Source organism: Bactrocera dorsalis, chromosome 4 (genome assembly GCF_023373825.1).
Source record: "Bactrocera dorsalis isolate Fly_Bdor chromosome 4, ASM2337382v1, whole genome shotgun sequence".
Lineage (NCBI taxonomy): Eukaryota > Metazoa > Arthropoda > Insecta > Diptera > Tephritidae > Bactrocera > Bactrocera dorsalis.
In genome coordinates this window covers 66,753,847-66,781,051 of record NC_064306.1, presented here as the reverse complement: position 1 = coordinate 66,781,051, position 27,205 = coordinate 66,753,847, and the positions used below count along the sequence as shown (strand labels likewise).

The 27,205-nt window shown below is 31.1% G+C and overlaps 1 protein-coding gene across 6 annotated transcripts; it reads left to right on the top strand.

Annotated features, from left to right (window-relative positions):
• Nucleotides 1–47: 47 nt before the first annotated feature.
• Nucleotides 48–16,625, top strand: LOC105223700 (brain tumor protein). 6 transcript variants are annotated; one of them, XM_049454173.1, is made up of 9 exons: nucleotides 48–193; nucleotides 4,462–7,291; nucleotides 7,366–7,555; nucleotides 7,861–8,316; nucleotides 8,380–9,826; nucleotides 10,667–11,120; nucleotides 11,195–11,358; nucleotides 11,433–11,665; nucleotides 11,854–16,625. In XM_049454173.1, exons 2-9 carry the CDS (start codon nucleotides 6,717–6,719, stop codon nucleotides 11,956–11,958), a joined length of 3,624 nt encoding a protein of 1,207 aa, XP_049310130.1. In that variant the 5' UTR covers nucleotides 48–193; nucleotides 4,462–6,716; the 3' UTR covers nucleotides 11,959–16,625. The 6 variants fall into 6 exon arrangements, with proteins under 6 accessions (XP_049310130.1, XP_049310129.1, XP_049310128.1 ...); XM_049454172.1 differs by having other exon boundaries at nucleotides 10,649–11,120; XM_049454171.1 differs by having other exon boundaries at nucleotides 10,592–11,120.
• Nucleotides 16,626–27,205: the final 10,580 nt, after the last annotated feature.

The following is a 27,205-nucleotide window of genomic DNA, read 5'->3' as shown; positions in this document are numbered from 1 at the left end:
AAAGTGTGTAGTGCATATTTTAATGGCAGCTCCGTGTTCTGACAGCTGTCAGTGAATAATGCCCAAGTGGAAATAACAATGCCCCCTACTGAACCGGCGCAAAATGCATGTGAAATTTTTTCACACCGCACACAGTTTTACTTTGCAGCCTGCGCCATTCCATTAATAGTGAAAAAATCTTGTGATGGCAAAGGTGAGTGTTAAAATTTAGTAAATTTTGCATAAATTTGCAGTAAATAATGTGTCCAATCCGCTGAGATTGGATTTTTAACGAAAAACTTTTAAGATTTGTGCATTTTCAACTTGAAAAAACTTGTGTGAAAAGTCTGTATATGGGTACGAAAAGTTCTTTTTGCGGCTGTGTTGCGAAGGGGGTCGTTGCGAAAAAATCTAGAAATAGCGTGAAAAAAGTGTAAAACATAGAAATATTTGCTTTCCGCTTGGTAAAATATAAGAAAATAGTGTTTAAATTGAATTTTAAAGCTGAAGGACATTTCTGATGGGCATAAAAAGGAGAAATACTTTCAAGGACACATGAGCATTGTCAGAGTATAAATGTTCTGATCGCTGTTTCACAAGGGGCACGAGGGTTTTGGTTTTTGTGCATGTATTTGTACGCGTGCCGTAGTAGTACGTGTTGGGTGGTGGTGGGCTTGCTTACTATATGGTAGCAGACCACAGGGCCTTCCGGAACACGAACTGATGTGTAAAACGCTCGTTACGATATTGAGGAGATAGCGACGTGTGTAAGAAAGATTCATGCACTGATTGTCTACAGAATATTTCGACATTTTGATTGTGTTTTAACAGACAGGAGGTCGTCGGAATCGTTTCAGTTACATGTATGGAAATATTTGAACTTATTTGATTAGAATATGTAAATAAATGCTGATATGTTGACAACAAAAATACTAAGTTTATTACAATTACATCAATCTGAAATTATTAAATTTTAAATTAAAAGCAATGTGATGAAAATTTACCACAGAAAGAGTGCACTTTAAAAATTAGCAATCATTTGGAGAAATCATTGCAAAAGATATTTTAATGGCAATTGTAAAAGGGCAGAATGCAGATGTACTATCATAAGTATATGCAAATAAACATATACATATATACATATGTACCAAAAAGCAAAAATATCGAGCTGAAAGATTTCAATAGTACAAATGCAAATACCACAATCAAGTTTGCAGTGCCCAGAGTTGCCAGCACCTTGTATACCAAACATTGAAGGTTACAGGACCGCTGGTATTTGCTGGGCAACGAGTGAACACGTTTTTCTTTTCCCAATTGTCAATGTTATTTAAACCAATCACGCACATACACATAAATAAAGGAATATATTTATATTTCTTGCAATGTATGTATTGAAATTAATAGATTTTCGTGCCTACAATTGTGTTTTGAGCAGCTGCAAAAGTTACCTAATATGCACGCTTTTCTAGCAAGTAATGTGTGTACATATGTATGTATGTGCGGCGCGCGGAGAAAATGCTAATAGTGAAAATTCAAATATTGATTGATTAATAAAAAGTAGGATTTGGTGGAATAAGTTAAATGTTTTCATAGTCTGTCGACAGCAAGTGGGTACAAAGAGTTAATTTGATCAGTATACTTGATTTTACAACATTTTATTGTAAAACTGCTGATTAATGATTTCATTGATAGATGTGGTGCTATAAATGGTAAGAGATTTGCATACATCCTACAATATTTGTTATATAACTGCCTTAACTTTAAGAACGCTAGTATTCAAATTATTTTATATACAGAATTTGGCACGTGCAAATTATTTTTATTAAATGATATCGACAAAGTTCACCGAACAGAACTGAAAAAAGTGACAACTTGTGTTTTCAAGCACTTAAACAAATATTTTTTTTTTTTTTTTGTGTTATAACGTTTTTTAAAACTGATAGTCAATGTGCGAAAGAAATAAATTAAATACACACGAATATGTAACACATGAGCGCAAGTACATACATACGTACATATATTTGTCTTTAGGTACATTTTGCCCTTTATAAATTCTGGGCCTTGACTCTCACGTATTTATGCATTTGCGTAGAGATGTAAATGTACATAAATTAGTTAGATTTGTTTTTGCATATCACATCCGTTAACTACGATTAGGTTTTGCGTTCACGCTAACCTCGTAATTTTTCAATCCAATAACGGAATTAGAACAACTTGAAATTTTTATTTATAAAATATGATGCTTAACTATTATATTATTTACCAATGTATGTACTTTCATACAGCAAATATTATATAAAGCGTATACAATATATGATGTGTGTAATCCGTTTCAGCTGTCATCTTTGGCTGTGTAGTAAGACTTCGGGGTTACGTTACCTTTGCTGCTCTATATTCTATTGTTATACACATACTCAGCTGTCTTGAATTGTGTACTATGCCGTAAGCGTTTGAGCACACACAATTCATTCATATACGTATAATAGATACCTAACTACCTAACTAGATTTAAACTCAGCGTTGTCCACTATGCTTGGCACACGCTGCGTATACGTATTTTCATTCATTGTTTATTATCTTTTTTGTGCACATCTCAACCCTGTGTTTGCTTTTTTTCATAGTAGTACATGTATCGCGTACAGATGTACATATTTACATATTTTTTATGTGCCCGCTGCTTTAGCTATTTTTTTGTCATAATTAGTTCCGTAGTTACTTTCTATGAAAAAATGGGGGAACTTCACAATAATCTGTATTTGCTGATTAGATGCACTGTGTTATCTAGTTAGCTATGCTGAGACTCTGTGGTGAATTGTAAGCTTCCTCAATTTAATATTAACCTGTTCTCTCCCCTATAGTATTATTTATTCACTTCCTTTGTTGTGCATTGATTATTTTAACCTTTGCACCTAATTTCTACTTTTGTACCTCATCCGTTTCAGTTTAGCTGCTGAATTGTTTTTATTGCTATGTACGTACATATAAACATATATACAAACTTACGTACTTTTGACAACGGATAAATGAGATAATTCAATTTTTAATAGACTATTTTTAACTATTTGTAGTCATATAGTTTTATGAAATCTATAATAAGTAGATATGTGTGAGTACAAATGTAGGTGTGTTTTTTTTTATTGTTCTCTCAATTGTAGAATCTTGATGATGATAGAAGTTGATGGTTTTATTTTAATGCAACTTATCATAGTATTCAGTGTAAACGGCATTGACATATAATTTTAGACATGTAACTTGAATTATTGAATAATGATGAAAACGGGGAACTCCCGTATTCTGAACTCTCTTATTACGCGTCTTTGGATACGTAAAAACTTTGCTTGATCGACCACAAAGTGCTCAGTTTCATATGTACGTATGTATGTATGTTTTATATATGTATATTTACATATTTCCAAGCTAAACAAGAATATAATGCATTCTGGAAAGATTATTTTATATTATTTTACATATCTCTTTGAATTCGTGCATTCCTTTAGGTTTCAACTCTGTACTTCTGTATTCGTAAGAGCTAATTTATGTGCATACCCAACGTGTAGCGTTTTCAATAAAAGACATAAACAGTCTTCAATTTGAAATTATTATAGTCAGCGATCGCGAGCAAGTGGCGAATTATATGTATATTTGTAAAGCAAATATGTACATACGTGTATGTATGCATGTGTGCATTCCCCTATACCATGTATAATTTGCGTGTTTTTTGGTTGCGTGTAGATTTTTAAATTTACATTAAACATGCTTAAGTTTCATGCGTTTAATATGTACAAATTTTTAATTGGGGTTTCGAGTGCGGGCTAAGCGTTCCATTTCATTTAGACTATTCTGCGCCGTTACACTTGTAAAGATGTTGAAGTTTCTTATTCTCTTTTGAAGAAAATAAGCGAGACCAGTTTTTTTGTGGTTTGTTGTAAATAAAAATTTATTTTTAGTTGTATTAATGCTAATTTTATAATTGATAAGCAAATTTTGTATAATTTTAAGTGAAATGTAATGGAGATTTATTATTATGTAAATAATCTATATGAAGTGTGTCACACTTTTGATTTTATTTAATAAATAACTTGATTTTTTTTCACTTGTTTTTGAATAATCAATTTTATGTTAAAAAATCTTCACAAATACTCCCATTACCGAAAATACCCTACACGTTTATAGTATGCATTTCAAACAATGTCAAAATGACAGTTGAAACCTACCAAAATCATTTCCGATTATTTTCCCTGCCACAAGTGTGTGGACGAGTTGATTTCAATGCTTTATAAGTAGCCTGAAAAAATTCCACTTGTTTTCGTTTATTTCGTACAATCGCAGTAGTCAATGTAAAATTTTCTAAAATCCATTATTATTTTCATAAAGCATATGGCTGAATTCAAATTATAGACAATTGATTTATTTCGAGTGTGGAAAAAAGAAACTTTGAAAGCTAAAAACTAAAGTTTTGTATTTTTTCTAATATTTTTGCAGACGTTGGGTGTTCAATAGACTGTTCATTAAAGACCCCAGCTATATCAACAGCAGAAGCGGCTACATAAACTGAGTATTTATTATACAAAAGGCTAACAAGGCAGTGTGAAGTAGTAGGAAGTGAAAGAAGAAAGACGAATAATTCAAAGAGTGTGATTTTCTTTAGAAGCGCTTAACGAATACAATACAAGGAAGGAGAAATTTTGGTTACGCAGTGGAAGAAATTTTGTCTAAAGTAGTTGGAAAACGCAGCTAAAGCGAAATTCGCGTACACTTAAACACCTACCATAAGAGTCCAGAGTATCTCAAGCAACGACAAAATCAGCTGGAAATTCTGCAGCCAAACAACAACAAACACTCATATTGACCGGCTCATCGATTATATGCATGGACCTGAAAACTTTTCCGCTAAAGACTCGAAACTCGTGGATCGTATTTTGGTAGAAGAGCAAGCAACGACAACGTGTAGCAAAACTACTTATGCAACTGCAAGTACCAAAAAACAAAAAAAACAACAAAAATTTCATCAGTTCGTAAACAAATGTGTGAACAATAATAATTATTCTACAATTCTATATACACATACATACATATATATCTGAATAGTATTCAATAATTAATATCGTAGAACAAATTAATCAGGAAGCTAACGCGCAATTGCGTAGATTGACGGAGTCGAACAGCGTTTAAAAGACGTGGAGGCAGTAGTAAGGAATTTATTGTGCGACGGAGGAGCACACAAAAAAGCAAATTTAAACCAGTTTTAAACAAAAAATAACAAATATTTTAATTATACACTTAATAATATATATTACAATATTTTATTTTAAATCATATATACATATATGTATAACAAAAACACAAATAAGTTCAAACTATAAGTAAAAAAAAAATTGAAGAAAGAACTTTGTAAAACGCCAACTTTTTGTTGGTAACTTACAATTACTAAAACAAAAACAAAAAAACGTAACACAGAGCAGGCAAATGATCGAGACAAACTAGCCGAATATACTCTGTGTGCTGAATACAAACAAAAAAATCTCAAATCTCAACGACACCCATTAGAGGCTTCAATTTGTGCTTAAATCCGCTTTTGGATTTTCGCGCAGAAATATTTAGTGCCACCAGTGGCTGCAAAGAAGTCTGAAAAAGGCGCCATTTTAAAGCGAATACAACTACATACATAAATTAATAAATATTAAAACCAAAAACAACAAAAAAAACAAATTTATCAAAAGAACATTGCCAAACGCTGAGCTGAGACGTAACGGCCGACCAACCAACAACCAACCAGCAAAATCCCGTGGAATTTCATCTACTACTCTGCGTTATTATAGTTGCTAAACGGACATAATATACAAAGTATCAGCAGGCGTACATCAATCTTCTATTCTATTAAGACTTTACTCGCAAAACAAGCCATTTTACTAATTGACGATATATACGATAAATATTTTTCCAGCGTTATTTTGCATATTCTCTTTATTGAAGCTGCTTAGAAGCAAACTTTGTTCCCACAAAAACCACGAACTTTCCCGCGCGTTATACTTTTTATCGCTTTTACTACAGCAACAACAACTACTACTACTTATATATTCATCGTTCTAATTTATAAAATCGTGTCGACCTGGTCATTTACATATATACAATATATATAGGCATATATATATATTATATTCTCATAACTTGAAAAGATACGAACGCCATATTTGTATTATTTTTTAAATTTAAATAAATATAAGCCAAAGCCAAGCACTTAAAAACACAACAACAGCATTCGGAAAAAGTCACACTCACAAAATCCAAAATCAACAAAAACAACAAGGATATCAAAAACTCTGAACAACAGAAATCAAATCAGCTTAAAGAAAAAGAAGAAAAAACTGAAGGAGGCGAACCAAAAACGAAATTAAACTCTACAAAAGCTTAAAGGAAAAAATCTAGATATACACCTCAATACATATATATACTTGTATATCTCGAAGTAACGGCATTTGCCGCATTTTGCCTAATACAAATCACCGAAACTCCATCATCTTCCGTTTTTGCCACCAGATTTTGAAATATTTGTAAACTCAATAATAACAACAAAAACAAATTTTACTGAGATTCTCAAGCTTTACAATTAGCACTACCGAACTGCTTCGCTTGCACGCATTTAACTGCAAGTAGATTTTGCCACAAATTTTCGCGTATTTTCTGGAATTTTCGTCGTATTTCTTTTGAACTCGCAATTATCAAACCAAACGCCACTTATGGCATCACTCGAGGAACAACCAATCGCAACGATCACCGCCATTTCCACCTTTGATCCCGCTACCACCAATACCTCTGCTGATATCGCTTCGAACGTAACCACTACTTCCGGCTCTGCTGCTACTGTTGCTGCTGCCAACGCGCCCGTTGGTAATTTGTCGACGCTGGACTCGGATTTCGGCCTCAGCGCTTGCGCCGAGAAACAACTTTTAGCGCCTGGCTCGCTCCTAACAGGCGGCAATAGTGCTGTAGGTACTTTGAATATCAATACCACTGCTACGACGACTGGTGCGGCTGTTGATTCGATTGTGGAAAAGCTCGTCAGCTCGCTAACGCTCGATATGGACTCGGACTCTTTGGGTAATGGCAATACGACAATGTCACGTGATTTCAACTGCAACGTTAGCGTTGCCAGCGAGCATAAGAGCGTCTCATCGCGTTCTTCCTCCTTGGCAGGCAATATGTTTAGCGAGGTGTTCGAGAATAAGGGCAATGACTTGGAATCCGGTTCGTTGGAGGACTCGTGCAGCTCGATCGGCGCCGATGGTATGGATAAGAATTGCAAGATTTGCAGGTAAGCATATACAGTTTAGTATATATATTTGATTTCTATTAACAATTATTAATTGGATACAATTTTACTTGCAGCTCGCGTTTAGTTACACCACGCGTGCTCTCATGTCTCCATGTGTTTTGCGAATCTTGTCTGATGAAACTGCTTACGGAGGAGTCGAACGGCAATTCATCATCGGCATCGTCCACTACTTCAACCGCCGGTGAGCTAATGCCGCCATTGAAGTCTGTTATCGAGTGTCCCACGTGCAAACAAGTGACTATGGTAAGCATATTAATGCGTGGCCTGTATATAAGAAATATTCTCCATTTTTCATGCTAATTTGTGGAAGTTGAAAAATTTTTTATTAGCTCAAAAATCTTTGTATATATTTATGGGTAGAAAAATGCGCCTGAAAATATATTATATTAATTTTTCCAAGCATCATTTTCCCACCTAAAAATATAGAGTAAATGCAAAGTGGCTTAAGCCTGCAGTAGAAAACGTGTTAAAACGCCGTTATCTTGCTTAAATAATAAATCCCTTGACTTAACGAAATTTCTAACCAAACTTATCTTCGCTCTGTACAGATTGGCGCCAAAGGCATTGAATCGTTGACTTGCGATTACATTTTGACCAACATACTCGATCTCTCCACCATCGAGTCGGAGCAATTGTCGTGCACTTCGTGCAAGAGCAAGGAAAAGGCCATTTCACGCTGCAGCGATTGTGCTAATTTCTTGTGCAGCGGTTGCGACAACGCTCACAAGTATATGCGTTGCTTTGAGAATCACGAAGTGGTTAAGCTCGAAGACTTGCAGAAGTCCACCGCCGACAAGCCATTGACCATACACAAGCCGCTTTTCTGCAATGTGCATACCGCTGAAAATCTCAAGTACTATTGCTTCAATTGCCAAATACCGGTTTGCAACGATTGCTTAATCGCCGATCACAAGGGCAGTGAGCATCACTACGATGTTATCGCCATGGCCGAGAAGTCAGTGCGTGTTGATGTTGAGAATTTAATGAAGGAAGCCAAATCAAAGGTAACTAATTTTTCAGTTCCTTTTTCGGCATTTGCTTATATTTCACCTTCTACTTGATTCCAGGTGCAATATTGTGATGCTGCCGCTTCGAATCTTTCCAGCGCACTCACTGAGCTACAAACCCAACATGATTCGGCACGCGCCCGCATTGAGGAGACCTACCAGAACTACAAGAAGATCTTGGAAAAGTGCCGCGACCAATCACTAAACGAGTTGGGCAAGTTACACTCGGAACGTGAGCTCAAAGTTATGGACTTGCTGCAGAACATCGAAAATACGATGGGCAAAATCGATAGCACTTGCAAATTCACCATGCGTGTGTTGGATCAAGCCAATGCCGCCGAATTTTTGTCCATGAAGAAGTTGATCAGCTCGCAATTTATAAACCTGATCAATAGTACACCAAAATGTGACATTAACTACTCACTGACCTTCGACACCAAGGCGGAGAAATTCGAGCAGGTCGCCCAGGAGACCTTTGGTAAATTCCGCACTGAGTCAACACCGCCCTCACCCAAGGAGAGCACACCACCACCCACACTACCGGGCATGCCACCCAACATGATGAACAGTCGCAGCGGCGGTATGAACACTTGCGGCTCACAAGGTCAGCTAGCCGGTGGTAGCTCCGTTACCGCCAGCAGCCCAATATCTTTGCCGACTTCCATGCAAAGCTCATTCGACGGTGACTTCTCGGTACTGGGCAATGGATTCCTCATGCCGAATGTATTGACACCGGACTCGCCACCACATCAGCCACCGACATTGCATCACCAAATTTCCCATCAGCAACAACAACAGCAGCAACAACAACAACAATCACAGGCACCGGCAACACAACCAACAGTACATGGTGTAAACGGTGTACGCGGCGGCTTTGATGGCGTCGGTTGTGTTGGTGTTGGTGTTGGCGGTGGCGGCTTGCCAGGTACAGGCATTGCCAACGGCTTAAATGCGCTTACAGGCGGTCATGGTCCAATGCATGGCCACAATCAAGCTCATGGTCACGGCCACGGACACAATCCCCTTGGCGGCAATCCACTAAGCGGTGCTGGTAATAATTTGGGTGTTGGCTTGAACAACAACCCATTAGGCAATGGTATAAACGCTTCGCTCAGTCAAGGCTTAAATGGTCTGGGCGGTGGTGCTGCTGCAGGCGGCGGCGGCGGCAGTGGTATGAATGGCGGCCTTAATGGCGCACTCAATGGCGGACTGAACGGACCGAATAATCCGGGCAGCGTTGGTGCTGGTGCACCGCCACCAAGCGCTTACAACAGTATTCTCGAGTATAATTTGTCACGTCTTGCCAGCCTCACGGAGGCCACACCGGATGTCACACTCAACGACGCCTTGGTAGGCCCCGGCGCCGGCGCTGGTGGTCACCACCAGGCCGTGGTGCCAGCATCGTCGGCACAGAATCAACAGATCTCATTGGCGGACATACTGTCGGGTGATCAACGCGCCTTCAACAATCTGCAGGCGCTTGCCAAAATGGGACTCAATAACAATGGTAAGTACAGTTGAGAAGAAAACGCTGCTCTTGCAATTGTAGTGTGTGAAATTGGGTACGCTCGTTTTAATTGATACTGTTAGTCACCTAGTGCCTACTTTTTCACCACCACCACCACCACGACCTGCACCACCTGCCACTCATAGTTTTATTGCACTTTTGTTTTTCGATTTCGGTGGATTAAGTTAATTTGTAGCAAATTGTAATTTACTTATGATGCTGAATTAGTTTTTTTATTTGTATTTCTGTGGTATAATCAAATCTGTATACTATTTTTCTTAGGTTAGAGTTAAATTTTTTTTCATATTTATAAAATAGTATTACCGTTTCTTTAGCATAAGTTATTTACCTTTTTATTTTGTAATTTAGTTTCCGTATATTTTCTTGATTTCTATTTACCTTTTATCCTTTCTTTATTCTTGCATATTATTTTGATTTTCGAATGGCTTCCACACACTACCACCACCACAACAACCACTGTATCACTATTACTACTATTATTACCACAAAATCTCCTTGAAATTTGTCAAACGTCCTTGCGCATCGCTCCGCTTGGTTCCGCTCCACCACACCATCCACACAATCCACAACAAAAAAAAAATTAAATCAACATAATTATGAATTAAACAAAAATACAAAAAAAAAAAAATATAAAAAAATGCCAATGTGTTTGCCAACCCACCACACCACGTCGTAATTACAACGTCATTTCGTTTTCTGTTGTCGTTGTTATTGTTGGCATAATACAAGTAGATTTTCACACAGACATGAATCAGCTTTTATCGAGCGGAGCTTCACCCGGAATTGATTGTATATTACCAGATTTCTGCCTACCCGCAGCCACATCGCCCAGCCTCTCAACACTCGGGCCACTCGGCGCTGGACCCGTCGACGATATGTCCATTACGAATTTCCATGCTGGCGCCACACCGGGCACCACCAACATTGTCACCGGTCGCAACAAGGCAACACCCATGCAGATACGTTGTAAATTCGGTTCGCTTGGCACCTCTAAGGGTCAATTCAATTCACCACATGGTTTTTGCTTGGGTGTAGACGAAGAGATCATTGTCGCCGATACGAATAATCATCGCATTGAGGTTTTCGACAAAACCGGTACACTTAAATTCCAATTTGGCGTACCCGGCAAGGAAGAGGGTCAACTATGGTATCCACGCAAAGTCGCCGTTATGCACACCAATGGCAAATTCGTCGTTTGTGATCGTGGCAATGAACGCTCACGCATGCAGATATTCTCAAAGTGTGGACATTTCATGCGCAAGATCGCAATCAGGTGAGTAGCGACGCACTTAACTGTTAATTAAAATCTTTTCATTCTTAAACTTCCGTTTTTATGTAATTGCTTAGATACATTGATATCGTCGCTGGTCTGGCTGTTACCTCCAAGGGTCATATTGTGGCTGTAGATAGCGTGTCGCCAACAGTTTTCGTTATATCCGAGGATGGTGAGCTCGTGCGTTGGTTCGATTGCAGCGATTATATGCGCGAACCGTCCGATATTGCCATACGAGGTAATGCGTTAATTGTCTTTTGTAAGGGTTTTGTAAACATTAATTGTTAATTTTCTTTTCTTTTTTGTTTTTAGACAATGACTTTTATGTCTGCGATTTCAAGGGTCATTGTGTTGCTGTCTTCCAAGAGGATGGTACTTTCCAGTATCGCATCGGTAATGAAAAGGTCACATGCTTCCCTAATGGCATCGATATCTCGAATGCAGGCGATATTTTAATTGGCGACTCGCATGGCAATCGCTTCCATGTGGCCTGCTATTCGCGCGATGGAGTTTTGCAATCTGAATTTGAATGTCCCCACGTTAAGGTGAGTTGAGCAAAAGTATTTAAAGTTATAACTGTTTTTAGCGCCAATTTATTTATTTCTGTAAAGAAAACTTGAACTAAATTTTTGAGGTTAGGTTATGGTACAATTGTTTCTATATTATCGTTTTATCTTTAATTTTTTTATCGTCTAAAATAATCAATACATACAATTTTTCCACTATCCAAAAGGTTTCACGTTGCTGCGGTCTAAAGATAACCTCCGAAGGTTATGTGGTCACTTTGGCCAAGAACAATCACCATGTGTTGGTACTTAATACGCTCTACGTTCACTGATCGCAAATCAAAACCATAACTAGCAGTAGCAATATCAGCGTCAGCAATAATAACAACAACAACAACAACGATAGCAGCATTAATGTCGGCTGCAACAAAAATATCTTACCAATGAATGTGTCCAGTGGCATTGGAGCTGGCATGGCCGGCGGTGGCAGTGGCAATAACGTTAACCTTTATGAAAACGGCAATTGCAACATTGTTGCCAACAGCAACGTTAATAATGCCGCAAGTACCAGTAGATACACATCGAACAACGGCAGCATCAATAACAGCAGCAACACCAACAGTCATAATGCTGGCAATCATCACCACGCTTACCACCAGCAACAGCCATACAATCACCCACAACCACATAATCAGCACCATCATGCAGCGCCGCATTATCAACACCAGCAGCAGCAACAACCACAGCAACAACAGACTTTGAATAGTAGCAACTCTAACAACAGCAACATCACAGCTGGCATCGTACACAACAACAACAACCACAGCAATCAAATGCATAACTTGACGACAGCGCCGCGTTCAATGGAAAATAAATCGAATCTCTGGTTGATGATGAACGGTGCTGGTGCTTGTGGTGGGGTCGGTGCAGCGGCCAACAATAATGGTCCGCATGCTTTCAGTGGTGGTTGTGTTGGCGTTGCTGGCGAGCGTGCTTTGCCACAGCCACCGCATGCGCAGCACTAATTCCCAGCTACCAAAGCCGGTATGCAATGGACTCGACAGCAGTGACCGTTTTAGCAGGTAAATTGCTTTTAGTGGGGCCAAAAACAAAAATTATGCAGTAACATAACCTTACATACTTTAAACGTACCAGTGAAAACGAATTTTATTCGATTAACTAAATGATATAGCTATTTTAAATGGAGGTAGGTTTTCACGATTTCGTGGGTAAATGCAAATGGATATAAAGTAACTATAGCAATTATAAACAAACAAACAAAAAATGTAGTATACAAACATACACATACAAAAAATACTAATAACACCAAAACACAACACTGCGACTAGACAATTTGAAATCTCAAACGAAGAAAAATCAAATTAAAAAAATGACAAAATCGCCAAAAATCAGTAAAAAAAATATACATCCAGCTTGTTCAAATTTTAGCAAAAGCAAGCTTTAACCTACACACGCAAACATATATATACACATATTGTTTTTGATCTCTTTTCCAAGTTTGATTGCTTTTCAAATTTATACCAGTTCACTATATTGAAGAAACAAATTTACAAAAGCTTTTAACAAAAAGTAATCATAATTTTTTTCGAGTAAGCTTTTATTTACAGATTACCATAATATTTAAAACTTAAAAAAAAATATGTTTTTAATGGCCAAATTCTACGCTGTTGCAATACACGCCTACATATAAATGTAGATATATTTATGTATATACACATATATATATCAATGTACACATGCATTTATCTAAAAAATTATGTAATTCATTTAATACGTTTGGTAAAAGGCAATACAGTGTTGTGCACATAGTATATCGGGTGATAATTTCACGCATACATTCAGAAAAAAAATTATGTTAAAAAAGTTGACTGCGCGGAACCTGCCAAGTATTGTTTAACTTATTTTTTTCGTTTTAATTCAGCAGCACACATTTGCGTAAATACTTCAAAAACGTTAATATAAACGCAAAACGTAACGTAAAACGAAATTATAACGACAAATAATTGGGACAAAATTTAAATTTCTTCAAATAAAAGTATTGCCAACAACAATTCTGTGATACAACTTAAAAGCGCAGTAAAATTGACGAGCAATTGTTATAAATTTTTATGTGGCGCTCATATTTGGCTTGTTATCATTTACGCGAAAAAGATGTTAAATTAATCGATCAGCTGATTGCGCTACTTTTTTACTTTCATATTTAAGTTGTATGCATCACCCTATTTACTCCTGTTGTGCTAGATGTATTGCCCGCTAGTCGATGTGCTTGCTTAATTACATAGTTTTTGTTATTGCAACAGCTGGTAAAGCGCGATTGCAACAATATACAATCGCATTTGCAGCAATTAATTTAATTAAATCGAAATGAGCATTTAAATACAAATACTGGCAATTTGTCTTGTTTTCACCCTCCTTTTTTAAACGGTTGTTATTGATGTTGTGACAAGTTTAGTGATGACAAGTGACAATTCGAACTGTAGTGCCAGCAAAGGGTGCTTCGTAGTCATTTATAATTTTAAATTAGAGAAAAATTTTTTTTTTTTTTTGATAACGAAAGAAATTAATTACATTCATTCATACAAGTATGTATGTATGCAGTTGTGAAAAAAAATTGTATATAAGTTGTACTATTATGTTTTGCTGCTATTATTTTTATATACAATTTTGAAGCAACAACACATTTAAAAGAAACAAAATATTAATTAAATATACTTTTAACAAATTTTTTTTTAATGAAAATTGGTGAGACCAAATATATCAACGAATGCATTGCCATCTAATGAAGACGTCGAAATGAAGCGTTAGCATATTTTCATTGTATGAAAAAGTGTGTGTGGCGCTCGAACTGCATTTGTTTTTTATTTAACTTTTTTTCTTTGTTCTTCAAACGGTTTGTAAAGGAAAAGCAATACAAAACTTCATACAAACATTACAAACATATATTATTTTTTACAATTACAAACTAAGAAATTGAGAAAACGAATTCAACAACAACAACATTAAGAAGGCTGGTTTTCCAAGACATTATTATTACTAAATATTATTAAATTACAATTTTAATTACTAAATATTACATTATTACTATATTACATTTTTAAAGCAAATGAAAATATTTTACATATTTTTTTGTGCGTTGCTTACATACATATATAAACGTTTATTTAAAACCGACTTTCTATATGTTATAAAACGAAAGCTTTTTTCTTGAAATTCAATATTAAAACTTCTATTTACATACACGCATATATACATATATTGCGAACAACAAATCTAACTACTAACACAAACAAATGCAAATGTGTAAATACTTTTACTTTTACAACATTGGCGGCGAATTCCATAAAAAATATGAATATTTTGTAAACAAGTGGTACTGTTATGACCGCCCAAATGATTACTTTATTTTGTTTAATTTTTATCTATTTTTCCTGTTTATGCTTTTGCGCAGTTATTTTTATTACATACATAAATGTTAAATGAAAGAGAAAAACAACCTAAAAAAACAACAAACATACCAGCAACTTGCGTGTTTCAAATATTTTCTTGTCATTTTTTGTATTATCAATATTTTTAACATTATTTTTATTTTATTTCATTATTTCATATTAACGAAGAAACAGATACTTTTAAAATTAATATTATATGTATATTTACAAATTCAATACATATTATATGTAAAAAAATAACAAATAATGTAAAAAAAACAAAAAAGCTACCTAAGAATTTTTATTGCAATTTTTAATCAATATTATTTGTAAAACTAATTTTCAATTTGAATATTTTTGTTTTATTTTAATTTTTACAACATGTAAATGTATACATACTTATAAGACTTTTATTGAAGTGAAATGAAGCGAAGTTAAGAAAGCAAATAAAAAATATGTATTTTTAGCTTATTAAGCTGCGAATTTACGGTCGGTCGTGGGAAAGCAATTGCTATATAAAAAAAAAACATATAAAACAACAAATATATACATATACATATATTTAAAAAAGCAAAAAAAAAAAATACAAAATCAACAACAACCATAACAAACACAACCAATAATCGCATATTTTCAAGTCATTTTTATTATTATTATTTTAGATATTTTTATTATAATTATAAATAGCCTTAGTATGATGACTTAAAAAAATATTTACAATAATTGTTAGTGTAGTTCGTATATACATGCATAGTTGAAATTCACAACGGCGAATTTCAGCAAATGTAAGCAAAAACAACAAAACAAAAAATAAGAAAAAAAATATATATATTTTATTCAAAACTTTTGTGCGTATTTACACGCACACTTAGCGAGAAATAGCAAACTTGAGAGAGAAATTAAGCAAAGCTTTGTGAAATTGTGAAATACTTTATATATATACATACATATATAAAAATGTCTGGAGCAAATGTGTTTAGATTTTATTTATACAAAAAGTATAAATTACGTTGTTTTAAATTGCTACGTGCACAAAATTACAAAAAGTGTGACATCTCTGCATTATTTTACTATTACAAACTGAATTTTATTGTGACAATATTGTTTTTGTTTCGAATTTTATAGAAATTTGAGAATTCTTCATTTCACACATACTCAAACACTTGCCACTTGTGCGCCAAAAACTAAACTATTCGTATTATTAATATTGCGTGGCTATACCATTTTATATATGTTTATCTAAAGAAATTAATACCTGAAAAAAAAATGCAAAAATTAGTTCCCTCACAATCAATGAGTGGCTTAATTTTAAAGTGTATACATAAACAATTTACATTTGCTTAGATTTTAGTTAGAATACGCATAATTTTATTCAAATTGTAACCCTTATAAATGTATCTGCTGCTGTGTTTTTCCTTTGAACTGGGTTTTGTCAAACAAAACTTTTTTTTATTCTACAAAATTACTATAAACATTGTTTTCTCAATTTTTTTTCTAAAAAAAATAAGTTTATATTTCTATTTAAGGCTTAGATGTGTACTTTTTGTTAATTAGAAAAAATGTAGAGGTGGACATGATGAGAGGGAAAGGGAGAGAGCAAGCAAACAAGTAACAGCAGCAAATTGCATTTTCGCGCTGTATGCCAAAACGTATTGATATTATTTTTCACTTCCACTCAACACAAACAAACTAAATTACAAATTTTATTGCTTTAATATTAATTTAAAGTGTTTTAATGATATGTTGTAATTATATATACTTTTTATTTTGATTGTATTCGATTTTTATTTATATCTTTTTTGTTTGTTTTGAGTTTTTTGCTTAAATGTTACTTTAGTTTAAAATTTTGAAATTTTTGAACTTTTTTTTTTTTAAGATGAAAGAAAGAATTGTTTCTTTTTTTGTTCATTATTACTACGGTGAAAATTTATAGTCTTTATTTATAAAACATACATGTATGTATTTTTAACACTTTACTATATATTAGTTTTAGTTTTTATTAAATATTAAGTGAATCAACGTAATGCGCTTTTAATGATGTCCTTGTTGTGTTAGTGAGACTTTCGTACTTGACGCTATTTTAGTTTTTGTAGGAAGGTTTTTCTTCGTTCCCATGAAAGTTTTATTAAAACAAATATTTAAGTTATACAAAATCTTAACATACATATATATAAATAGTTTATCAAAAGCAAAATATTATTAAAAAGAAAGAAAAAAAAAAACAAAGAAAAAAACGAAAAAAAAATTAATTAAAAATTGTTAAAATGTTGAATTCGTGCTCGAAAAATTTATAATCGATAAAACGTCACTTTGCTGTGCTTTTACCTTTTTATTAAATTTAAAATAAAAAATATACATAAAATAAATACAAAAAAAATACATTTAGTGTAAGTTTAAATATTTTACTATGTTTGTGGTTTGAAGCAAACATGTTGCAATGCTGTTTATGAATGAAAGAGAAATCGACAATTGCACATTTATAGAACTTAGCGACCTCTTTATTATATTCCTTTTTCGCAATTAAGTGTTTAGAATTTATACATATTTACATATATACATACATTACTCATGCCTACACACACAAACATTTCCACCTTCAATTATTTTTATACGTACGGGTTTGCCAGTTGAAGAGCCGCTTCTAAAAATAAACATCTTCGTCTTGTGTGTTTTTATACTAGAAATTTGATTTTTATTGTTGTTATGAAGAGGTGTGTGTATTAAAATATGAATTTTTCGTCGTAAATATTAATTAGGAAAACCAAAAATAAATTTTGAAATTTGTGAAAGCAACCAAGAATTTGCAAATATATATTTTTTTATACTAAAATATTTAATTTATATGTTTCATAATGTTTTATGCGTTAAAAAAGCGTTAAACTTAAATTTCGCGAAAAAGTATAGCATTTATTAAAAAATTACTGTTGCAAAATGCCAACAGCGTTTATTATTTAGAGGCGGTCAGCATGTGCAAACATGATAATTCTTGTTTAACGCAAATAAAATGTCAATAGCGCAATGACAGGGTGTATGGCTAAATATTTTTATATCTAAGTTATTTTAATCTTGTTAAAAATGAAAATGTTTTTTTTTATTAATAAATAAAGTTAAATGTGATAACGACAGTTTTGAGTAGTTATTTTTATTTTTTTTATTGTAGTATTTTTTACTTTAAAAGTATTTTTGAACAGAAATATTTAAAAATACTGTTATTACATAAATTTTATTATAAATTTTTAGTTTTTATATTTTAAATTTTATAAAATCTCTTATTTAATTGTTTTATTTATTTTTAAAATTTATTTCTTTAAATTGTTTTTAAAGTTAATTTATTTTTAAATTTGTTTTTAATTTATTTTTTTAAGTGTTTTAGGTTTAATTTAAATTTTTTTAATTCTAATTTTTAATTTTAAATTTTTTGTTAATTTTATTATTTTTTTTATTTTAAATTTTTTGTTAATTTTAATTTTTTTTTATATTTTTTTTTTTATATTTAAAATTAATTTTTATATTTTTATTTTTTAAATTTTTTTTATTTGAATTTTAATTTTTTTAATTCTAACTTTTATTTTAATTTTATTTTTTGTTAATTTTATATTTTTTTATTTTATATTTAAAATTTATTTTTATTTTTTTCTCATTTGAATTTTATTTTTTTTTATACTATCTTCATTGCGTTCGTTACATTTCAATTTGCGTTAAATAGAGAATCTGTGTGTTAAATATGCTGCGAATATATTTTATATAATTTTACAAAAAAAAATATTAAATACAGTCAAGTAGAGCCTACACAAAAAATTGTTAACGCTTTCCACCAAGTTTTTCCGATAAATATATTTATAATTATTATATTTGAATTGTTTTTACTTTTATGCCTCAAATAAAAAAAATTCTTTATGAAATACAATATAAATAAAAACTTGAAAATTTTAAATATTCTTATTTTATACATAGTTATACACAAATAAACACACATATACCTAAATTTTTTACATAACATGTTTTTTAATTATTTATATACACAAATGAAGTATATATCACTATTTTTGGTAACCCCAATATACATACATACACACGAACATATATGTAACTCTTAATTGTATTAAATGCATTAGTTTACACGTTTTGCTTAGACTATAGTGCAAATATGGCAACCAAAAACAAAAGGTTAATGAAAAACTATAAAAAAGTAAAAAAATAAAAAAAGTTTAAAATTCAGCGTAGCAAAAACAAACTTTTTGATAAACACTAGGTAAAGGGCAAGTTAAAAATATTTGTTTTATTCTTGTGTATACACACACACTTATATTTATAAATATTTTTTTGCTTTCAACGTGCACTATTATTATTAACTATTCCGTATTATTAATTAGTCAATTAAAACAAATGTGAGTCAATCATAACTAATTTCGTCGTTCTCACATCCATACACACATACATACATGCCAAAATCACACGATTCACGATTGTGTGCTAAAGCGTAGGTGCAGCGCGAACTAACTGTTGTATGGTATAAATAAACGAAGCGAAACAAACAAATTGAAGCAAACAAAAAACGAGACTATTTACCTTGAAAGAATTTTACAACTTACACTTACAATTTTGTATATTTTTTGTTTTGTTTTGCAATTAATTACGGCTTAAGTTTAATTTACACAAAAGCATATATACATATGTACATACATACATGCAATTAGTTAATACAAATACAAAGTGAAATGACTTTCGGTTAATATGTAAGCAATCCTCCTCCTTTTGCGTGACTCTTTAGAGTATTTTTGAAATGTTGCAATACAGAAATGAAGAGTTATGACGAATGTGCTGGCAAAACAAACTGCAGAATTGAAATAAAAATGTGAAAATAACCAGAAAATAATCTAATGCACTCAGTCCAAGTTTTTGTCCACAAATTTCTTGTGTATCCGAATACTATAAATATTATCATGTTATTATAATGCTTTTAGTGTTTCGAAAATTAAAAAGAAAGTTTTCAATAATAAAGTGCCCACCTTGATTAATGTTAAAATTATTATTTTTTTTGTTATAAGTACACACAAAAAACTGCTGCAAATTTGGTGAACAATTTTTTTGTTTAATTTTATATTATTTTGTGACAATGAAATGAGTTAAGAATCACAGGGAAACGGAAATGCTACAATTTAAATAATATAATAATAATTTATTTTTTTTTATCAAAATTATTAAAATTAAAATTGTGGCTTGATTGTAAAAAAAAAATCGATTATAAATAAAAAAAAATTTTATTGTTTCATAATTTTATCTTTTTTTTTACTTTGTAAGCAAACTTTCTAAGATATTTAGCTAAAAATTAACGTGCATTTGTATGTAATGCTTATTTACATATATTAATTGTAACTACACACTCCAAATTCAATTATGTCTTCGGATTCTTACAAATATTTAATTATTTTTTGTAACTATTAATTTTTTATGTTACTTAAATTTTTTAAAATTTCTTTATTGAACATAATATTTTTTTTTGTTATTTTAATTTGTCAAAATTACTTTTTTTTAATTTATTTGTCTTAATAATATGTTTTTTTCGTATTATTAAAATTTATTTTTGAATAAATCTTAATATGGTCATTTCTTTAATTTTTTTTTTTTCAAATTTTTACTATATTTTCTAAAAAAAATTAATATTGTAATATGTACATACATATATGTTATTTTATTTTATTTTTTTAATTACTGCCAAAGATTACCTCTTATTACAGTTTAAATTTTATAAAAGTTCGTTCACAAAAAATATATATTAACGAATTAGATGAATTCGTTAAAAAAATTAAATTTTCCCATTTTTTTTTTTTTATTGATAAACCTAAATTTAAACATTTCTGATATAAGTAAATATTTTCCATAATTTCTTTGGAACTTGAACTATAGCATCTCACTATGTGAAACTTTTAGTGTTTTCAAAAATATCTATACGATTTTACCAAATTACAAGAAAATTTCCAAAGTGTTTTTTATAGGTTATATTATTTTTGTTAGGCAAAAAATTGGTTAGTATTTAAGTTTCCAACTTTTTTCTACTATAATAGTTTTTTTTATTATGACCATTTAAAATTTTCCTGTTGAGCAGGGCCAAAAATATTTTCTTTTATTGTATTGTCCAAACACAGTTTTTTGAAAATTTCGAAACTGCAACACTCATGTTTTTCCATGTAATGCTGCTCCGTTGTATTCACATTTCCGTTTCCCTTACTTATGACTTATTGATTCCTAGAATAAATACGGTTTGAAAAATAGTTTTTATAAATTAATTTAAAATTATTTATTTTATTTTCTTTAAAATTTTAATTTTTCCTTTTTCATATTTGTTTTTTGAATTTTGCTTACTGCACATCTCCATGCTCCCACCGCCCAATTGGCGCCCATAGAAAAAAAATATGATTTCCTTAAGAAATTGAAAACTTAATTTGATTTTTTTTAACAATTCCAAAAACACAAAAAATATTAAATCCAATAAAAAATTATATACAGATGAAAATAAGAAATTGATCCAAATGGATAGGTGTGAGTCAGTGCATTAAAAAATATACATATATACATACATAGATGTTTGTATGTATGTTTACCATATAAAATGTGTAGTGTTGTATTTGCAGCAGTTGTTGTGACGTGTGTAGGGAGTTAAACGTAACATTTTTGTAGAAAACTAGAATGAAACTATTGAGATCTAATTGCTATTCCTCTTTACTATCTACAAAAACAAAAAATAGTAAAAAAACGACTTACATTTTACGAAATTTTGAAGAAATTAGCGTTTAAAAACGATAATAATTATATATAGCATATACATACACACCTACATACACACATACATACATATATGAAAAATAAAGAAAAAAAACAGTATGTACATATGAAACCACAAACTTTATGGAAATTATAGTCAAATAGTGAAAAGATTCATATACAATTAGTTTACATAATACTTATAAAACTTATAATACATGCATATAAACAATAGCAAGGAGTTAAGCACCCAACAAACCACAAAACATACATATACACTTATACATACATACATACATACATTCAAGTTTAAACACAAGAGTACCAATAAGAGTAATTAAAAGGAGCTGGGAGAGAAAACTATAAACTTTTGAAACGCAGCAGCGTCTATGCATATAATCACACATATACATACATATATACTATAATAAGTAAATAGAAAACATTGAAATTTAGTGTCTGTCAATTTTTCGATGATATTTTTTATTTGCCTTTAACACGCAAAGTGTAACAGAAAATTTATTACAAATTCAGGCAATGAAAATGACAATGCACACATACTTACAAACATAACATTACTACGTACATACTAGATACATACATACATATACAACATTCATAAGTAATCATAACCAAAATTCAATTAGAACAACAAATTTAAAGAAACTATTATAAAATATGCATATAAAAGAAGCCAAAAATCTGAACGAGTTGTCATAGAAAAGATCGTTAAAAAAATATAAAAAATATAAGAAAATGCAATAACTACAAACATACAAATATACATAAATAAATGCAGAAAGCCAATGAATGCAATAAAAATGCAATGTAAAATCAATAAAAAATATGTAAAAACAAAAAAATGCAAGTATGTATGCGAACAATTTCCGCTCAAAGTATGAAAATATTTTAGTACAACAAAAATGTGCGCGTTTTATGCCGAATTATAATAGCTTTTGTTTTGAGTTGCATTTTGAATAATTTGCTGGAGCTGATTGTGCAGAAAAATTAATTTAAAAACAATAAAAAAGTGAACACGGTTACAATGTAGGAATTTTTTTTAGAAGAAAAAAAAATTGAAAAGTCATCAGTTAAAATATGTATTAATTGAAATTAAAAATTTAATGTAATGTAAATTATTTGGAATCAAAATTTAATGTAATATTTTTTTTTTTTAAATTGCATATTTTGTTCTTTTTTTTTTGTAAAATTGCATCATTTTGGGTTTTTTTTATCAGCTTAAAATTTATCGCATAAAATGTTGCACACAACTAAAGCAACTACTAGCAGCTGCAACAACGACAAACACATTGCTATAATGTTTTTAAATATATACATACATACACATGTATTACCAAGAAAAGTCAATTAATTACAATGATTTACTTACATTCGCTTAAACAATCAACTACCCTTATTTTATTTATAAGCCAATATTTTAATTAGCAATAAAGAACAAGAATTACTTAAAACAATAACAAAAGCAAAAAAAGTATACATTATACAACTATCTATATAAATATACAGGTGTGTATAGTAGACAAGTGACAAGATAGCAAACCAACAAATAAATATAGTGAAATATTGCAACATTTACAAAAACAAAAAAGAAACACATATTGAATAGTTTAAGACACTTTTGTTCTTAAACAAAATGGCAGAAGAAATATTATAAAACAAAACAAGCAATAGCAACAAACACAACAAAAACAAATTGCTTATGTATCTGTGGTGTACAAGTTCCTCAAACAAAAGCAAGCATAGAAAATAAGCAAACAAGCAAGCAATGAAACGCTGAAATGCAGTTTCGTTATAAGCAAAAATGTGTTAAGCAAATCATCACCTTTAAGACAAATAATAATTAAGCATCAAACATATATATTTTATGTAAAGACACATACACACACACTCAATTATATCACATATAAATGTGTGCGCGTTGACATGCCTGCCTATGGTCTCTAATTAAACAATTGCCAAATTATGCGAGGCAAGCCATAATAATTGAAATTAATATGAGATAAAATGAAGGCAGCGTACATGTGCATGCATGCAATTGCGTACACATGCAAAGAACACACTCCAACACACACATACCCGCCATGTTTTTTATCAAATAATTTGTTAATTTTAGTTTTTAAATAATAGCCGCAATTCACAGTAGTGTGTTGTATGCGCCCACACACACAAGCTCTTTTGTGCAAAAAGCATATAAAAGAAAAAGTGTGCGAAATGCAATTCAATAGTAACAAATAAGCGAATTACAAGAAAAATATTTCTATTATTATTTGTTTTAACTCTGTATGTTTGTAAGAAGCAAAAACAATAATAATGCAAAGGTTTATTTTCTTTTAGTTTAGTGTTTATGTTTATCTCGTTTACTGTTATTTAGCGTTTACTTGTGGCGGCGCGTTTTTCTGTTATCTCCAAAGTTCTCCAATCGTGTGCATATGAAAGCAAATAAATATTTTGCGCTGCATTTTACATATAATAATATATATATCGTATATGTAGACATATCTACATATAAAAATATTTTCTCTCATGTGTTGTGTTCCAGTTTTATTATTTTAATATATATACATTTATTTTAAAGAAATATTTTTGAATAATATTCAATTTATATGCCAACGATTTTATCATTTATCTTTAAACCGATTGTAATTTTTTGTTTCAATTTACTTTAACTTTTTTATTTTAATAAAATTGCAAATGGAATATTACACCAAAACTAAGTTGTTTTATTTTTTAACGTGCCTTTTTTTTAATTTATAAGTTTTCAGGTGCAGTTAATTTTATATAATTTAAATGTTGTGTTTTTATGATGATTTAAATGCGGTCACGGAAACGGAACGCAAATGCAATTGCTTAAAACGTGCACCGCAGTGAAATTTAGCAAACCCGTGAGGTAAAGATTTTTCAGTTTTATGTGTGACACTACACGTTAGATCGTAAGTGCAAATCAAATTTTAAATTAAAGTAAATATTCCAAAACCAATTCTACAGAGTCACGCATTTTCAATGACCCAGCCGTACTCTTGTAATGTAGAGAAGTGTCGAAAGTTTGTACAAACCGAGGCAACATGGGCACCACAAATAGACAGCGGAACATTTGAACCCATATTCAAAAGAATTGTTATCAATCTTTTTTAAAACACGTGTGTCCGTTGCAGTCTATGCACAGAGTTGCTGTTTTCTATTCTATAAATTAAATAATCTATAACTTACAAACGATTTTTCGCCAATAGAAAAACCGTCAATGGCTAATTGAATATTTTCTTTAAATTTCCATTAATATTCCGCAAAGCCTTACCAGATTATTTTAACGGATTTTTAAATGTTTTAAAGTCTCACCTAACTTTGCCAGCTTCATTAAAAGGCAACGATAACAATACCTAACATTATAACGATATACAACAACAACAAAAAATTGGATACAATTGGTTATAATTGGTTATTATGCTTTATCCATTAAATTAAAATTTGAATCATTTTATTGGTTCTCCTTTACTCAAATATTCAGATATTAATGCAAATATGGCAATGCGCAAATTTAAATTTGACAGCTCTACCCAACACTCTTTAATTTTGTTTTCTTCACGCCACAGCAATTTCTTTGAATCCGGCAAAATGTTTGTAAGCACAAATTTAAATAATATTTCAACAATAACGGTATAACAGCTGCAAATTCATACTTGAGCGAGTAATTGTTTGCAAAGCATTTAATATCAAAAAAGTATCAATAAAATAAATATTCGGGTACTAACAAACAATGTAAACCAAATTTTAGTGCCATAGTTTTGTCATATAGTAGTAACATTTTTGAGAATTTAAGCAAACGATATTTGAATATATAATATATAAGAAAATTTACCACTATTTAAATGAAACCAGCACAAATTCAGATTTAGAAAGACAAAAAACGAAATGAACACAAAATAATAACGAAATAATGGCATGTTGACACTGACAACAAACATAAAAAATGCAAAAAAACAGGAGTCACTTATTTTTCTAGTATTTTAATTAAAATAGCAATTATGAACAATTAAAAGTCATTGTTACGCAACAACAACAACTGCAAACGCAACATAGGCAAGGAGGATAAGAATTGTTTGTTCTTTTGAATATTAATAAGATGGCTTTGTGTAACGGAAACGCCGCATTGAAGATGTGTAATAACATATGAACACATACATATATGTATGTATATAGTATGTATGTACATCGACATATAAATACATCAAAACAAGTGACGTTTCGACAACTGCATGAAAACTAATAACTACAATAAATTTTCTTCCTATATTTTATCTATAAAATTAATTACACATTAGTGCAATACTAAAGTAACAAAGTACATTCATTATATACATACAAAGATACATATATGGTATGTGGGTGCAAATAAAAATCAATTTAGTAAATCAAGCAGAACGATGAAAATGACGAAAGACAAAAAATCTTCCTATTTTTAGCAGATCTCTCCCTGATTAATAACAAAATAAATCACAATTTGTATGCTGTAATTTACAATATTTATCATAAACTTTTTCTACATATACATATATAGAAACAAATATTAAGAAATAAGAAACAGAGTTTAAATAGAAAAAATAAAACCGATTAATATAGCAAACACACAACTGTTCTCTGGGTTATAAGTGTAGGAAGGAAAAAATATATAACTAAATAATGAGAAATCAATAAAAAATTAATGTAAGAAGAACTCAGAAATATACATCAAAGTATATATGTATGTAATAGTAGATGTCGTGCAACGAAGTAAAATCCGGCGACACATGATTCTGTAACTTGAAATTAATAAAAATATTTATATGTAATACACACAAATAGGAAATACACATTGAAAATAAACAAGTTTTTCACTGCTAACAGCTGTAAAAGAAAAAATAATCATTATAGAAATAGTTTTTACACTCGAAGCATTTGAATTGCCAGCGCATATTCACAGGTACAACAGCAGCGCATAAAATTAAGTTGCAACTCAGAATTATTTGCTAAATATTTTTTTATTTGCCAACAATAAGCACTGCTGACGCTTAATTTGAGTCAAATATTAGTTTATAGAAGTTATAAAAAGTGAAAATAATTATAAAATATATGATAAATTAAAATAAAAAAAAAATACCAAACTGAATAGCAAAACAAAGTGAATGTCAACAAAACGAGTAAACAAAAAGCAATAAATGTAATTTTTGAAAGCATTAGAGCAACTGCATAATTAAATTGATGGTAGTTGTAACAAAACAAATAATTAAAATATAAAACAAAACATTAACATTTCAAAAACATACGCGATATTTTATAAATAAACCTACTGAAGTAACTTGCCTGCACAAATTTGCAG